The 17748-nt window shown below is 38.6% G+C and overlaps 3 protein-coding genes across 3 annotated transcripts in view; all 3 read right to left on the bottom strand.

Moving 5' to 3' along the window:
• The window catches only part of LOC107629538 (DEAD-box ATP-dependent RNA helicase 42), a 31433-nt gene extending 26285 nt beyond the window's left edge, over window positions 1-5148 (bottom strand). The window contains exon 1 of the mRNA XM_021118136.1: window positions 5140-5148. The gene's annotated coding sequence lies outside the window, so the exon portion shown is untranslated. The remainder of the gene's footprint in view (window positions 1-5139) is intronic.
• Window positions 10086-11701, bottom strand: LOC107632464 (cinnamate beta-D-glucosyltransferase-like). Its single transcript, XM_016336139.2, is given in 3 exon segments — window positions 10086-10892; window positions 10894-11537; window positions 11540-11701. Coding segments are annotated over 3 exon segments (1536 nt in total). The 5' UTR covers window positions 11625-11701.
• Window positions 11875-17748, bottom strand: part of LOC107632465 (cytochrome P450 81F3-like) — an 18705-nt gene continuing 12831 nt past the window's right edge. The window contains exon 2 of the mRNA XM_016336140.2: window positions 11875-12659. Coding sequence (XP_016191626.1) covers window positions 12027-12659 — 633 coding nt within the window. The 3' untranslated portion in view covers window positions 11875-12026. The remainder of the gene's footprint in view (window positions 12660-17748) is intronic.

Genomic DNA, 17748 nt, shown 5'->3' with positions numbered 1-17748 from the left:
TATCTATTTAATAAAATTCACAAAAAAATTATAAAATCAAATTTAAATCTTTAATAACAAAAAAAATGTATATTAACCATTTTATGTATCATTTTATTTTAATAATTAAATTTTTTACAAAGATTGAGAATATTGTTTTGATTAATTATATTTATATAATTTTCTCCTTTTTTTAGCTATTTTCTCATGCTAAAAGATCTTTGCATTTAACAGATTAGTAGGTTGAAATATGTTACATTACATAACATGCAAGACCTAAAGCTGGAGAGCTTTAAAGGAGGATGACATGCTTAAAGGAGGATGACATGCCTATGCTCAGTATGCTGTATCAACTTACCGTAAGCCATTGTCCTGTTCTATAAATCCTTCTTATAATTAGATATCCTGCAAGTCTTCGAAAGATAGAGATTCGTGAATGTTCCAAACTCAATTACTTATTAAATTTTATCTATGCACCTTATTTTTTTGAGAGAGTTTCTTTTTCTAAAAAAATAAAAAATTAAAAACCTCTTGCCATAAATATTTTGTCGTGAAAAGGTGATAAAAATAATATCTTATTTTTTTAGAGTAATAAATTTCATTTATTAAATTTAACATTAATTTATTAGTATATAATCTCTTTAACATATATAAAAGATTTTCAAACACTAATATTTTTAAGATTCGATTAATGTCCTTTCCATATTTTATATGAAAAAATTAGAACTTATTAATTTAGCGATGTTTTAGTCTAAAAATTTAATGGTAATCTTCATATTGAATCAAATCGTATCAAACAAGATTTAATTTTTCGGGTCTGCTACAAGTTTACAAGCTTACAAGTTGACCCAGCCCAAATACAACTCATGCGCATGAAGAAGGATTACATGGAGCGTCACATTCACGCGCTCAACACTCAAACGGTTACGTATCCTAGGAGTAATGACAGACTCTTTCACTTCTTCCACTTCTCAAACCGATTCGAATACAAAGCAACCCTTCCGTTTTCGAGCGAAAATCGAAGTTCAAAATATACAAGTCGTCGCTAACCTTCGAAACCTCCATCAACACACCATCAAACTCTCCATCAAGAATCTGAAGAGAAAACAAAGCAACAATACTCAAGGTAAAGCAAACAACTTCAAACATGGGGAGAACAGACTGAAAACAGGATATGGTTCTTTCAAAATAACACCAAAAATAATAGGTGATGCGCTTGGCATCAATGCAACAGGTAACTAGCTTAAAATTATAGGTGTATATTAAGTTGATGATTGGGTGTATTTGAACCGACTTGGATACTTTTTTGTTTTCCTTTTTGTAGGAGATCTATTTCCTGAGAAAGTTGAGTATAAGAAACTTTCTGATGATGACAAAATAATTTTTAGAAGATTCCAGAGTAAGACCCTCAAAAGTCTTACCGATGAGATGATGGAAATCGGCGTTGGCAACGAAGAGGAACGCCTGATGTTCAAGAGGATATTCATCCTCTATATATAGATGGCGTTCCTTTTGCCAACGACGATAAACAAAATATCGCCTGTGCACTTGGCCCCAATTTTTAAGATGGACGGCATATCGGAGAGAAACTGGGGGGGCATGTTTTGACCTTCATGGTCAAGGGCATCACAGACTATAAGGAGAAAAAAAAAGAAGGCAATTGATGGCTGCCTCTTCGCCCTGATGATAATTTACTTTCATCTTTCAAAAAACAAAGGCAAGAAGAGGGCTGAAAGACCACCAAAGCCCTGGATTGCCAACTGGACTAAGGAGCAGTTGGTGGAAAGAATGACTGCAGAAAGAGAGGAAATTTTGGTAAGTAAACATAATATGTTGGTTGTATTTTATTTACTTGAATGCTGCTAGCTAAAATATCTAATGTTTCAGGGGATTGTGAAGATGGCGGAGACAAGAGCAAGAGAAAAAATGAAAAAAAAGAAAAAAAAAAGAAAAAAAAAAAACAAAAAAGGAAGGCGAGTTCAACATCGTCTTCGGAGACAGAAACAACTACTGACAGTGACACTTCTACCTCTGAATCTAAGACTCAAGAAGACTCAGAGGATTCAGGAAGAAAACACCGCAGCAAAAAGGGGAAAAAGTAAGTACCATACTTGGGTGTAATTTCTTTTTCGAGTTGGGTGTATTTTGTTGATCACGTTGGGTGTATGTAATTTATTAAGTTGGGTGTGTTTCGTTTGCTGCGTTGGGTGTATATTATATATTCAGTTGGGTGTATCTTGTGCATTCATTTGGGTGTATTTTTTAGTATGTTCTAAATAATGATTGTTTGCCTTCCAGAATGGACTCCAGAAAAAGAAAGAAGAGTCAAGAGGAGTCAGATTCTGATTTAGAATCTGAATCTGAATCAAGTGATGAGTAATGTCCTGAAATTATTACTCCTTTCTTTTGGCTTCATTATAAAGATTTCGTGTATTAACTGAAGTGTCTCTTATTAACTTATAGGAGCGAAGAATCATCACCGGTGGAGAAGGAAAAGAAAAAGAAAAAGACAAAAACATCACCAAAAAAGTAAGCACTTCTTTGGATAATATTCTGTGATAAAATTAATTTTTTATTTTTCATTGGTACTCTTTTTTTTCCACCCAGAACACAACCAAAAAAGAAAAAAGTTGTTGTGGAGGATTCACCTCCTGAAGAAGATCAATACTTTGATGGGTACAGTACCTCGTAAGCTATATTACCGTCTATCATCGTAATTATTTTTGTTAACATCTTCTTTTATGAATGTAGTGAGAGATATGAAATATCAAGTGACGAACTAGAAGAATGGCTAAGGGAAAACGTTGATAAATCTGCTGCAGAGGGGTATGTATTGGTGGGGTGTCTATTTCAGATTTTGGTGTGTTTTGTTTGCTAATAATTGTTTCTTGTTTCGCAGGGAGAACCAAGCAGACCTGCGATCGACAGAAGGTCGCTATGTGTCCTCTGAAATGTAAGAAGCTTTATTTAATAAAATATTGTTATCATGATTTGGGTGTATTTTGTGGAACCATTTGGGTGTATTTTGTTGATCAAGTTGGGTGTATGTTGTTTATTAAGTTGGGATATTTCGTTTGTTGTGTTGGGTGTATATTGTCCATTCGGTTGGTTGTATCTTGTGCATTCATTTGGGTGTATTTTATACCTGTATCTTATTTTGTCTGAATAACATCAAATCTGTTTTAGAATACCGGTTGTGAACTTGGGAAGTGATTATCCTTCCTCTCAAGGACGCACAGAACAGAGTAGTGTAAATCAGCCGTCAGAGAGCATGTAATTTCTCTTTCAAATAACCGTTACTTTTGTTCTTCTATTACCTTCTACTTCTAATTCTATATATATTTTTTTTAGAAAAAAAAAGCCCTTTATTATTTTATTCAAGAAAAAAAAGGCAGGAAAAAAAAGCAAAAACTGCAAGTATGTAAGTTCTCAAAAAACAAAGCCTGTCTTCTTTTTGAATTGTTCGGGTGTATTTTTTGACCTTCTTTGGGTGTATTTTAGGTTGAGTCCGGCTGATTCGAATATGATGGTTGTGAGGGAACAGACACCGTCGGATGCGCTTACAATGTGAGTTTTCCAAGAATATTTCAACCTTATAACCTTATTATTTTCAAAGGCGTTGTTAACCCTTCTTTTTTCTTCTTGTTTAGAGTCCCGATTCAGGTTTTTGTGCCGACATCCCAAACAACCACTGAGACAGATTTTGAACCAACCCCTATGCTACAGATTGAAGGGACTACAGAAACGTAAGAAATAGTATTGGGTGTATATTTGTTTAGAGTTTGGGTGTATATTTGCTAACAGTTTAGGTGTATATTGTTCCTGATTAGTTTTTTTTACGCCATGATTAATTTTGTGTAACTGTGCAGCACTCCTGAAACCCCCAAACAACTTCAAGAAACCACACCCACGCTTCCCCCAGCTCCAACTAAAATGTAAATTCATCAGACTAAAATCAATCTTTGCTTATCATCCGTATATTTTTGTTCTTATTCTTATTCTTATACATGATGACGCAGTCATCCAGCCGCAGAAGACGTTGCTGCCCTGTTGATGATGGCACGGACAACATCCTATGTTCCTAAAACAGATTCAGGGGTGCCATCATTCAGCCTTGGATTGACTGATTCAAGCCAGGAGGGAGCGTCAACACAGGAGACAGAAAGGGCAAAATCTCCAGAAGCTGCAAATTTGATAGAACAATTAGACGATTTGGTCCAAAAAATAGCAAGCAGTGCGGCGAAGGGAAAAAACAAAAGTCCACAAATTCAAAGGGAGACTGGGGGGAAAGTTCTGGGAAGTTTGAAACTCCTGGGGGAATGAATCAGATTACGGATGATATGAAACAAAAGTGCTACATCTGGGGGACGCGACTGAAGGAAGACGCAGATGGCAATACTAACGAGTATGAGCACATGTGCACTCTAATTGCCCAAGATGAATACCTTTTGATTAGAATGCACCTTGCATCCCTCCAGGCAAAAAGTGATATAGAATCTAGGGTAATATTAGAATAACATTAATGTTTTTACACCAAAGTCAACTGCAATGTTTATTAATGTAAAATTGATTTCGGCATATATTTCTAAATTGTATCTTGTGTATTTTCAGTATTTTATTTCTTGTTTTGCAATTCTTGCAGAACATGGCACTTTCGGATCACCCAAACGGGGAATTCATATCACCGAAAACGAATAAGGAATTCAGGGTGGAAGACTACCCGAGTTTTATTCCCTTCATAGATGCAAAAAAATTAACTTCACATCCATATTGCTAAATTTGTTAGTACGCTTCTTTACTTATATGCCAAATAAAATAACACACTGTTGAAATGTGGCAATCCTTCAGATTTTTGCACCTGTTTGCTACTCGGGGCATTGGTGGTTATGGCTGATAGATACAACGAAGCGGAGATGTCATATACTTGACCCGCTACACAAAAAAGCTCCCGGCGAAGAGAGAAAGAAGGTTAATAAATTCACTGTAAGTTGCCTCTGTCTTCTTTACTTTAATATTTAGGTCTATTTCGTTAGTTGTGTTGGGTGTATATTGTCCTCGGCCATGACGTTATCGTACGCACGGTGCAGAATTGCAGTCAGCTCCTCCGATTCGGATGCAAATTCGCAAATATTTTGCGAACAAAAAATCAATTGGTAGAACCTCTTGCTTCTTGGATCCATTAGTGGCTCGTCGTGGCTGCTCTTGATGTGTGTGTGTCGCCTCTTTACCTTCTTGCTCCATCGTTCCAGTATATATCTATGTGACACTTGGCTTACTTGTTCGAAGCTTAACACGCTTAGTGCGTGACGGCATAGTATCCCCCTCGACTCGAATAATGAGCATTGGCATTTTACCTCGGCTGCAATTGAGTCGTAAGTAACCACGAACTTGTTGAATATTGAGCTGGAAACTTGTTCTCCGACTTCGTATACTGAATAGCCTAGAGCAGAATTCTTTAATCTGGTGATGCAATTCGCCTTTCCTCTGAATTACGCTTGGACTTCCCTAAACTTTGCATGAGTGTACGCATCTTGAAACTGAGCTTCAATGGAGGATTTGGTTGCACACGGTATGACTGTATGAAAATCTGCAGCATCTGATTCTCTCTCTGCTTGCTCCCTGCTTCCGAGGCAATTATCGTATTGTTTGACGAACTGAATAAGCGAGCTGTTCCGGGTGATATACTTGTTAAAAAATGAATGCATGCTCTCGCTCCTTTGTGTGCTTTTCATCCCTGCCCATAAGTGGTGATCCAGATAGATAGGAACCCATATGTGACGGTCTTCGTACAGATCTGCATAATACACCCAAACACAGACTATAAATACACCCGAGGGAACATGCAATTTACACCTCTGCTGCAGATTTTAAAAAGACATTACCTGAAAGCCACTTGTTGTTCGCAAGACCAAAATTCAGCAGAAAATCATTCCAATTCCTATCGAATAAGTCTTTGCTATGAGAGTTCCAAACAACTTGGCTCATTTCTTGTTCAATATCAGCATGTCCCTTGTACCCGTTTAATTTGCTTGGAATCTTTTTCATGATGTGCCAAATACACCAACGGTGAATTGTCGTTGGCATACAGGCCTCTAAAGCCCTTTTCATTGATGCGCACTGATCGGTGAGAAACCCTTTCGGAGCGTTTCCTCCCATGCAACGAAGCCAGCATTGAAATAACTATTTGAATGATTCAATTTCTTCGTTCTTCACCAAAGAGCATCCGAGAAGTGTTGACTGACCGTGGTGATTCACCCCGACAAAAGAACCACAGACCAAATTATACCTGAAACAAATTACCATAGTCCAGAATGCAAAATCATTAGGTACACCCCAATAAATGCTTCGTATACACCCAATGAAACAGCCAATATACACCTCTGCTGCGAATTCGTAAAAATACATTAATTTAGCATCATAAACAGTGGCAGTTTATTACTTGTTTGTATTGTAGGTGGTGTCGAATGAAATGATGTCTCCGAAATACTCAAAGGCAGCTCTGCTTCTTGCATCGGCCCAAAAAGCGAGCTTAATCGATTGATCCTCCTAGAGTTCGAGCTCAAAAAAGAAATTCGAATTCTTCTCTTTCATTCTTAAGAAATATTTCCCGAATTTCTTTGCATCTTCTTGTCCGGAAATATTCCGTACTTCCCTGGTAATGTAATTCCTCACGTCCTTTTCGATAAAATTTAACTCGCGGTGACCCCAGCAGCCGCAACAAATGATTGGTAGGTTTTGCTTGGTCTGATACCGGCCTCCTCGTTATTCTCTATCGTACGACGAATGGACATGCTTAGTTCCCTGTGCTGTTTGAGCATCTCTGCTTTACTTGGACAGCAGGGGTGTGAATGATCCAGCACAACCTTTGAAATGATCCAAGCACCGACATCCTTCAATGTGTGTATATAAATTCTTGCAGGACAGTTTAAACCGGCTGTCGGATTGGTCTTCTCGGTCGGAGATATTTTAGATTTCCATTTTCGCTCTCTGCTACATGTAATCAGTTGATTCTTAATCTCGTTTCCCTTCCTATTTGTGCATCGAACTCTTGTAGAGAAACCTGCAGCCTTAGCGTAGTTCCTGTAAAATTTTCCAGCATCTTCAAGGGTGGTAAAGGTCATTCCAACCTTCGGAACAAGCTCGTCATCAACAACCGAGAGAGGCTACACAATACACCATGTCAGAAACTGTGAATACACCCATAGATATGACTCAAATACACCCAATCATGTCTAATATGATACACCCGAACCGCAACAACTCAACTACAAAATGACCTTTAAAGCCATAAACTGTAAATACACAGGCTGCAGAATACACCATGTCAAAAACTAAAAACACACCCAATCATGTCTGATATAATACACCTGAACAACAACAACTCAATTAAAATAACAAAAAACCAGTAAAGTGTAAATACACCCACACTTCTAGAAAAAATACACCCAAAATGGAATTGATCTACACCCGAGCGTCTGCTATAAATTCCAGATAATTAATCACAACTAATACATTGAATCGACAAATTCATGTTAACGTGTTACTTTCACAGTCAATGTTCAGCAATTTTTCAACTACACAATACTATACAAATTACTGAAAGAAAATTCATACTAATCCTATGTAAATCAAACCTCAGGAACTTCGTTAGATTCAAATTCATAATCCACTTCGCCTGGATTCAGCTGACAATCTGAGGTTGAATGATCCATTATCTTCAAAACGAGTTCAAACTTTGATTTCAGAAAACAACAAATCAAAATAGAAAATGAAGCTTGAGTTGCAGAGAGAGAGGAAAGTAACGTAAACGAAGAACATACCAGTGAGAAAAGGAGAGGAAAAGAACGATTGAGAAGAAGGAGGGAAGACGCGCGAGAAGAAGAACAACTAAATCTCAAAATAACGAAAACGAAGAAGGAAACAAATCTTTTAAATTTGGTAGTTAGATATACGCGGGATCTTATATAGCGCGTGTATACAACGTATGTGGAGCAACACGTTTTTTTGTTTTATTGCTTAATGAACTTGTAAAGCATACAAGCCCTAATGGCTTGTATGCAGAGCTTTTCCGTTAATTTTTTCTTTTTTAAACACAATGAATTACATGGAGTACATAGTATTTGTACATTAAGATAATTCATTAAATATATCAGTTAGATATTTTTCTAAAAATTTTACTTTAAAGCTCTTATCATAAAAATATTCAATATTTATTTTTTTGTATTTATGTTTGAAATATATTTTTAAATGAAATTTATCATGAATATATTTAAATTGTATAAAATAATTATATATCTTTGGTTATTTATACAAATACCAAACAATAATATAAAATAAAAAGAAACATAATAGTAATAGTAATATATTAATTGTATCTTTAATGTCTTATATGTGTTAAAAAAATTTATCTTGATTATAACAATTTAATTAATATATGTTGTATTTAATAATTATTCTATCCTATTTTTTTTATTATTTGTAGTCCTAAGTCCTAACCAGATTATTCTACTTGAGATTTTATAAAATAATTTTAAAAGTGTTGGGTATAGTAGTATGAGAAGATGACAAAATTTTATATTTATATAGTAGTTTCAAAACACGATTAGATCGCTTTCTTTAGAAAGATATTTGTTTCCACATTTAGTTGTTATAGGGTTGATGACAATACTCTCCCAAGATACAATGAAACCTAAGAATTTCTTAATTAGCAATAGTAAGAAATTCTCAATTCTTTCGAACAAAGAAAATCTCTTAATAGTTGATTAAAATGTACACTTAGTACTTATATTTCTGAAATAGTGGACAATGATTTATTTATACATATCGCACGTAGCAATTATGATTAGTTACGTATACAAATGGTTGTGTCTTTTCTATTACCAATAGATACAATGTTTTGAATATATACAATTCTTAAAAAGTTGTGTCATTTTAACCAATAAACACAATGTTTTAAACATACACAATCCTTAAAAGGTTGTGTCCTTTCAACCAAATGGTACTAAACGGTTAGTAACCATTTATTAATATTAATAATAATATCAATAATATTAATTAATCAAATTTGTAAATACCCTTCAAAAAGTATTTAATATTATTAAATATTTTTTTTGTAATAGTTGTACACTCCTAAAACACCCATATACAGGTATAGAGAAAATAAAGACCATCAAAATAAAATCATACCCAATATGTTAAGAAACAAAATCTTAAAACAACAATCTAAAATAAACTAAGCTTGATTTAGTTACTTTTAAGATTAATTTAAAAAATAATTAATTAATAATATAATAAAAAATATCAAAATAAAATCATACTCAATATATGAGAAAATAAAATCTCAAAATAACAATCTTAAACAAACTAATCAAAGAATTTTTAATAATAAAAAATTTTAAATATTATTTTATTCTCAAAATTCAATTCAAAAATTATGTTTAATATACTAATATATTTACTCCTTAATTAGAGTCTATATATTTAATTAGAATAATTTGTGTACATTATTTTCCAACAACCGGACACATAATAGCTTATTAGCTTAGATTAAGTTAAATATGAGAAGAAGCAAAAGTGAAAACTAGACGAGGAATTACAAACAACTAACAGAACAAGCAGCACGGGTAACACAGTGACACACACAAACAAACACTCTTCAATTACTTGACTTAAAAGTCAAGAATAATGAACGACCTCACCTCAATTTTTTACTAATTATGTGTAAAAACTTTACATAAAATATTAATACACCTCCATGTGCGATTGGGTTGTTTGCAGTGCAATAGTGTTGTGTTTTCTCTTGGAATGATTTTAATTCGTTCATAACGGTGGGAACAACAACAGAAATAAAGCATCACTTTTTTTCCTCAGAACTTTATTCTCTTATTAATTAATGCAATATAGATCAAAGCTGCAAAGTTCAAACTAACTGTGCCTTGCTGTTAGGAATTGGCTTCTTCAAGAAAATCACCAACCTCACTAAGAGATGTTGTGGGTTCCTCGGTAGAACACGCTGCGACATTAGCTGACGGTAAAAACTAACATGCAGTAATCTTCATGTGAAATTGATAATTAAAAGTTATTAAAGAATAATTTAATCAAACTTGTCAATTTATCTCATGACTATTTGCTATCAACTTTAGATGAAGATAATTATATGATTTCATGTGAATTTTCACTTTGGCTGACTTATTATTATTATTATTATTGCTGCTTATCTTAATTATTTCCAAACTTCTCTTTCTAACTTCATCCACAAATTCTTGGATATTCCGGTCAGAAGATCCACATTCCGCCACAGCGGCTTCTGCAGCTGCCTTCAACTTCAAAACATTCTCCTTAATCTCCTTTGCCTTGGTGCCAACCGTTGCCTCTAATAAACAACACTTAACCTCTTCTCTTTTAATCAACTCGTTGGCAGCTTGGCCCCTACACATTCTAACCGCAACTTTAAACACATCCACTAAATATTTAGAATTCGTGACTTGGTCGCCCCACTGCGGAAATGCCACAAGGGGCATCCCGGAGCCCATGGTCTCCATGGATGAGTTCCACCCACAGTGGGTGACGAAGCACGCCACAGAGGACTGCTCCAGGACTTGCTTCTGGGGACTCCACCACACTATCTTACCATTGTTTCCCGCCTTTTCCAACATTCCCTCCGGCAGCACGTGAATCTTGAGCTCAGAATCTTTGTGCGGCGGCTTCATCACCCGAAGAAAAGAAACTCCTGAATCCAAAAGACCGTAAGCGATCTCATCCACCTGCTTCTGCTTCAAATACACCACGCTGCCGAAAGACACGTAAACCACCGAGGACGTTGGCTTTGTGTCGAGCCACTGGATGATACAGTCATCAGCCTTTAGCAAGCCACCCTTCACGGCGGCGTTGTTGGCTGCCTTGGGGTTACTGAACAACTAACGGTCCCACCGTCTTGATAGGTCGGATCTTAGACATGAAGTCAACATTCTCGTGCTCCAACTCCATAAATGTGTCTATGAGAACGCAAAACGGTTTCTCCAACTCCAAGTTCCTATACTGTCCCAGGATGGCCCTTCTCAGAAAAGGTTCAGGAGTATTAGGGTGCAGAAAACTGGGAATTTCGTCGGACTTCAGCAACGGCATGCAGGGTAAGTGAACGTCGAGCTCTAGGTCGGTTTCGGACGGAAACGGCACCAATTTGTGGTAGTAATGGTAGTAAGCGGAGAAGCATGCGCAGGATTGAACCCAGAGCATGGCGGAAGGGAGGCGGAGGGACTCCGCCACGTCGGAAACCCATGGAATAAAGGGGTTGTTGATGAGGCAAGACACCGGAGGGTGTTGGTTCTTGATGATGACAGGGAGGACTCTCTTTCCAACGGATTCTAGCTGGGGAAGACACTGGTCCAAGTCTTGGCGACGTGGCTCGTCCTCGGCCCACTGGTCTTCGAAGGACTCGAGCCGCACCCAGTTTAGGGACGGCTTACCCGGGACTATATCGCTGGCAAGACTCATTTGTTTTGCCCAGCTTTCCGGCGTGCAAATGGTGACCAGCAGACCTTTTGTGGCTAAGCGCTTGCTAGCCTCAGGAGAGGGTTGACGTGGCCTTGCCTCGGAAAGGAGACCAGGTATACATGCACAAGAGAATCAAATAATCCTTTTGTCATTTTCGCTCTAAAGTTAATGAAGAATGTGGAAAAAGAATGTGGGCTTAAATAATATTAGAGATTTGAAGTTTGTGTTGTTGTGTGGATATGTACAAACATGATAAATAGAGACTTGTAGGTATCACTACTTGAAAGCCAACAATATATGGAAGAGATAGATCAGACTCATAGGGTTACTGGAAAACCAAGAAGTAGTTAGCTGCTTAATCAATAGAGAGAGTGAAATTGTATCAAAATCACGGAGAGAATGTTAGAATTAGTCTATTAGTGTTAGGTTTACTGGGAAGTCGTAGGATGTTTATTTACTATGCAGAAATTGATGAATAAAAATCTAATGTCACCTTATTCAACCAATAAAAATCTAACGTCACAGCAAGATGCACACTATAATACCTTGAATTATTACATATCGGACAGAATCTTAATCATTTGTTGGCGAGGGCTGCATAACACAACCAAAGGTTCAACTTTGGGCATGGTAAGACCTAGTCCTTCCTTCATGTTGATTTCTTCATTTCCAATTTTGTCCAACTCAAAACACTGAACCAATGCTCCCAATGCATGTACCATAACACGTTTTGCCAAAGCAGCTCCAGGGCAAACTCGTCTTCCAACCCCAAATGGAACCATATTATAAACTACGTGATCACCACCGCCACTTCCATCTCCCAGATCAAATCTCTCTGGCACAAACATTGCAGGATCCACCCATAAATCAGGGTCTCTTTGCAGTGTCCACGCATTCACAAGTAGCATTGTTCCTTTTGGTATATCATAACCACAAACTTTGCAATCATTTGAAGACTCGTGAGGTAGAAGAAGCGGAGCCGCTGGGTAAAGGCGAAGAGTCTCGGTTATTACGCTTTGCAGGTACTTGAGTTTGGTTGCTTCTGATTCATTCAAGAGTTGACCATGGCCTGCGTGAGTTTCTATCTCAGCTTCAAGTTTCTTCATTGTTTTAGGGTTGTTGAGGAGAAGTGACACTGCCCATTCCAGAGTAGTAGCTGAAGTTTCGGACCCAGCTGTGAGCATTGCCTACATATATAACATGAATAATGCTTAATATTATTATTATTGTTGTTGTAAAAAGAAATTAACAGTTTATATACTATGGCTCTCTAACTTGCTTTTTGCAACCATAATTTGGCTACAATGTTTCATAGTTGTTACAAGGAAAGCCTCTGGTAGAAGAAAAATGTAAAATAAATTAAACGATCAAGTATATCTATTTTTTTATCTTTTAAAAAAAAGTAATATGAAAATATAAGAAATTTTTAACAATAACAATAGCAATTCAAATTCTTATATTACCTTTATCATTCACTATTTTATAAATTTATTATTGGTTACACAAAAAGTTAGTTGGCTAATAAAATTGTGAAAACATAACTAAAGAAAATACATTAATAGTAGCTGATGCGTACCACGCCATAATCGGCATGGAGGTTCAGTTGCAGACTGACCTTAAAAGTCGGAACCAAGTAGAACAGAACAAACAAACTTTATAAATTATCTCCGAAACTGAATACACCACTCAATCACGTCTCTTCACAAGATATTCACAACGGCACTTGACCAGGAATATCGGAACTAACAGGAGCTCACCAGTAAACCCAAGAAACCTATAAATCTTACCCCCTGATTCAGAAAGGGGCAGGTTCCACATTCACTTCTAGTTATTTACTCTTTATTCATTAATTATTCCCCCACTTACTTGAGCGTCGGAGTGCTTTGTGCAGGTGCTCCCGCCGCCGTGTTTCAGAAGGCCGAGATTAAACTCACATTGTTCTTCGAGGACAACATACAGTCCAGCCACGCATCCAAGCGCTCGGCCGGAGATCATCAACCTCGGTCATCACAGACGGAACATTTGGCGCCCACTGTGGGGCCCGATCTAACCCCACTTTATTTCCACCCTCTTTTCTTCTCTTACGCAGGACCCATTAATTTGAGTACATGGCTGACAATGGAGTCCCTCAACCCAGTCAGGCCGAACTCATGGCCCAGCTGGCCGAACTACAAGCAGAAGTCAAGAGATTAGCTGAGCTATCCACGCAGAACAGCAAGCAAGAAGAAAACAAAGGTCCAACCCAAGGTCCAGCCGATCTAATCTGTGCCAACCCCCCCAAGGAAAAGCTGACCTTGGACAACCCGTTTTCCGAGGAGATCACAAACTACCAAATGCCAAAACATTTCACTCTCCCTTCCTCTCTTGAGCCGTACAAGGGGATTGGTGACCCCCGGGCTCACCTAAAGAAATTTCAATCCATGATGTTTTTTAACGGACCTAACAATGACCCTGTTAGATGTTCTCTTTTATTCTACTTTCTTAAAAATGAATCTATCTGAAAAACTAATACAGCCATCGTCCGGGGAATTAGTAGGGTTCTCTGGCGAGAGAGTACCAATCAAAGGTTACATATGGCTAAGGACGACGATGGGAAACAACCCATTATCAAAAACCTTAGCGTACAATACCTAATAGTTGATTGCCCCAGCCCCTGCAATATTATCCTCGGACGACCTACCCTGAATATGTTCAGGGCAGTCGTATCTACTTATCATCTGTGTGTTAAGTTTCAGGCGCAAGACAGCAAGATAGCGACAATACATTCTGATCGACAACAAGCTCGGCAATGCTACAATGCTAGCTTAAAAAAATCGGACATAAGCCACAAACAAAGGGAGGTCCATGCAATAAATGGCACAGAAATCTTATCCCTGGCCGAGCTTGATCCTCGAGGAGATACCCAGGAAAGACCTCAACCAACAGATGAGCTACACAAGATCCAGCTAACTCAAGTCCCGGGACAGGTGACTTACATCGGCCAAGCACTAAGAGGACAACAGAGATCGGAATTGATAAAGTTACTACAAGACTATGCTGACCTGTTCGCCTGGACCCCGGCAGATATGCCTGGCATTAGCCCAGATATCATCTGCCACAAGTTAGCCACTAACAAGACATGCCGACCCATAGCCCAGAAAAAGCGAAACCTCGGCACAGAGAAGTCAAAAGCGGCCTTAGAAGAAACAGAAAAGCTCCTCAAGGCCAACTTCATCAAAGAAATCCGTTTCACCACATGGCTCTCAAACGTGGTAATGGTAAGAAAAAACTCAGGTAAATGGCGCATGTGCATCGACTTTACGGATCTAAACAAGGCATGTCCCAAGGATGCTTATCCCCTGCCATGCATCGATAAACTTGTAGACAACGCCTCAGGTTTTAACAGCTTGAGCTTCATGGATGCATACTCTGGGTACAACCAGATTCTAATGCATCCAGAAGACCAAAGCAAAACAGCATTTATAACTGAACATGGTAATTTCTGTTATAGAGTTATGCCATTTGGCCTTAAGAATGCAGGTGCAACCTACCAGCGTCTGATGGACAAAGTATTCCGACACCAAATAGGTCGGAACATTGAAATATATGTGGACGATATGGTCGCCAAGTCCACTAAAGATCGGTCACACTGCGACGACCTCAAGGAAATATTTGAACAGATCCGAGCATACAACATGAGATTAAACCCAGAAAAGTGCGCCTTTGGAGTCCAAGGAGGGAAATTCCTAGGATTCATGTTGACTTCCAGAGGGATCGAAGCAAACCCCGAGAAATGCAAGGCTATACTCAACATGACAAGCCCCAGGACGATAAAGGAAGTACAACAACTAGCAGGACAGATAGCCGCCCTCTCCCGATTCCTACCCGCGGTTTCAAGTCGGTCACATCCATTTTTCCAGACGATCTTAAAAAACAAACGATTTCAATGGACACCAGAGTGCGAAACGGCGTTCGCCGAGCTAAAGACCCTTCTATCATCACCTTCCGTACTACAAAGACCTGAGGTTGGCAAGCCTCTATATCTATACCTATCCATTTCCAATCATTCCATAAGCTCGGCCCTTGTCACTGAGACAGGAAGGATCCAACAGCCAGTATACTTCGTCAGCAGAGTAATGCAACCAACGGAACAGAGGTACCCGAAGATAGAACAGCTCGCCCTGGCACTCGTAGTCACGGCAATAATGGGCAATAAAAGATGACACGATTTGCGAAGAGACAAGTAAAACCCTTTTCAAATTTTTTCAAAACAAAACTTAGCCACGTATGAAAAACAAAAAGCTCGCCTACCGACCTACACGGAACGCTAGCCGACCTGGGGGGCTATGATGCGTACCACGCCATAATCGGCATGGAGGTTCAGTTGCAGACTGACCTTAAAAGTCGGAACCAAGTAGAATAGAACAAACAAACTTTATAAATTATCTCCGAAACTGAATACACCACTCAATCACGTCTCTTCACAAGATATCCACAACGGCACTTGACCAGGAATATCGGAACTAACAGGAGCTCACCAGTAAACCCAAGGAGCCTATAAATCTTACCCCCCTGATTCAGAAAGGGGCAGGTTCCACATTCACTTCTAGTTATTTACTCTTTATTCATTAATTATTGAGTAAACTACCATTTGTACCCACGAAAGTTGAAAACGCTGACATATCTACCCATAGAAAAAAGAAATTACCATTTGTACCCATCAAAAAATATTTTTACAGGCAAAATTATCCAAACCCTAAAAAATTATCTAAAATCCCTAAATTACCCTTCTCTCCACACTATCATCTCCTTCCTCCCTCCTCTCTCTCTCTCTCTCTTTCAATGTTCTCAGCCACCCAATCCCAGCATCAACCACAAACCACCGTCTCACCCTCCTCATCATCGTTCACCCTTCTCTGCTAGCAACGTCGCGGACCTCTGCCAGCCCAGGAGCACCGCGCCAGCTTATCCTCGCCACCATCACCATCAGCCAAAAACCAGAGCCTACCACGTCAGAGACCCTCCTCTTCACGCTACCTTATCGGCGACGGCAGCATCAAAAGTTGCGAGAATGTCAGAGTTGAAGCAACAGCCGTTCCAGCAGACCTTGCAGATGGCGAGACAGGCCTGCAATTTCAGGAATTTTCCCCTTCATCTTTTGCAGAGCTTCTGTCACCAGCCTTGAGTTATACAAAATTTCAAAGTAAAACTTGCTCAATAGTGAAATGGCGCTTCCTCTTCTTTTTTCTAGCCTCCGCAAGTTCCTGAAATCAAACAACAAAATGTTCCACTGATTCATAACAATAACAAAACACAAATTCAAATGCATTTGAAAGTAAATTGGTAACGTTTTAAGACCTTAGCATGAAGACGACGTTCTCGACCTGTAAGGGGAGTCTTCTTGGTCTTGTCTTTAGGAACGGCGTCTGGTTTGCGTGTTTTGAGGGATTTGAAGGGTTTCTTAGAGGTAGAGAGTTTAGGAGCCTTAGAAGGGGATTCATGTAATGTTTCGGCATTAGAGCCCGAAGCTGGAATCCGCTTCCTCTTCTTGGTGCTTCCATCGTCCTGCCTCTTCGGCGCCATTGTAGCTCAAGCTCTGGGCCCTGAAGTTGAGTTTAGTCGGAAGAAGAGAGGGGCTCTGTTACGCAGAACATGAAGCTGAGGTTTTCGACTTAATGGTGAGAGTGTGTTAGAAAGGAAAAGAGGGGTGGTAGCTGGGTGAAGAGGGTGGTGGTGGGATTTGAGATTAGGAAGGAAAAGAGGGGTGGTGGTTTGGTGAAGAGGGTTAGGGTTAAGAAGGTGATTGGGTGAAGGAGGTGGTGTGGTGGTAAAGATAAGGGTATTTTAGGGATTTTAGGTAATTTTTTAGTGTTTGGATAATTTTGTTATGCGAAATCCATATTTCATGGGTACAAATAGTAATTTTCTTTTTCTATGGGTAGATATGTCAGCGTTTTCAACTTTCGTGGGTACAAATGGTAGTTTACTCTTAATTATTCCCCCACTTACTTGAGCGTCGGAGTGCTTTGTGCAGGTGCTTCCGCCGCCGTGTTTCAGAAGGCCGAGATTAAACTCACATTATTCTTCGAGGACAACATACAGTCCAGCCACGCATCCAAACGCTCGGCCGGAGATCATCAACCTCGGTCATCACAGACGGAACAGTAGCATTATAGAAGTGCATTATTCTAACATCACATATTCCACTCACACATAAAGACAATCGATTTAGAAATTCCATTGCCTTCATATGCATGCAAAAAAGCTTCCAATATGTTATAGACACAATAATAATCT

Source organism: Arachis ipaensis, chromosome B03 (genome assembly GCF_000816755.2).
Source record: "Arachis ipaensis cultivar K30076 chromosome B03, Araip1.1, whole genome shotgun sequence".
Lineage (NCBI taxonomy): Eukaryota > Viridiplantae > Streptophyta > Magnoliopsida > Fabales > Fabaceae > Arachis > Arachis ipaensis.
Note: the sequence above shows the minus strand (reverse complement) of the source record. Positions and strands in the feature narration are given on the sequence as shown.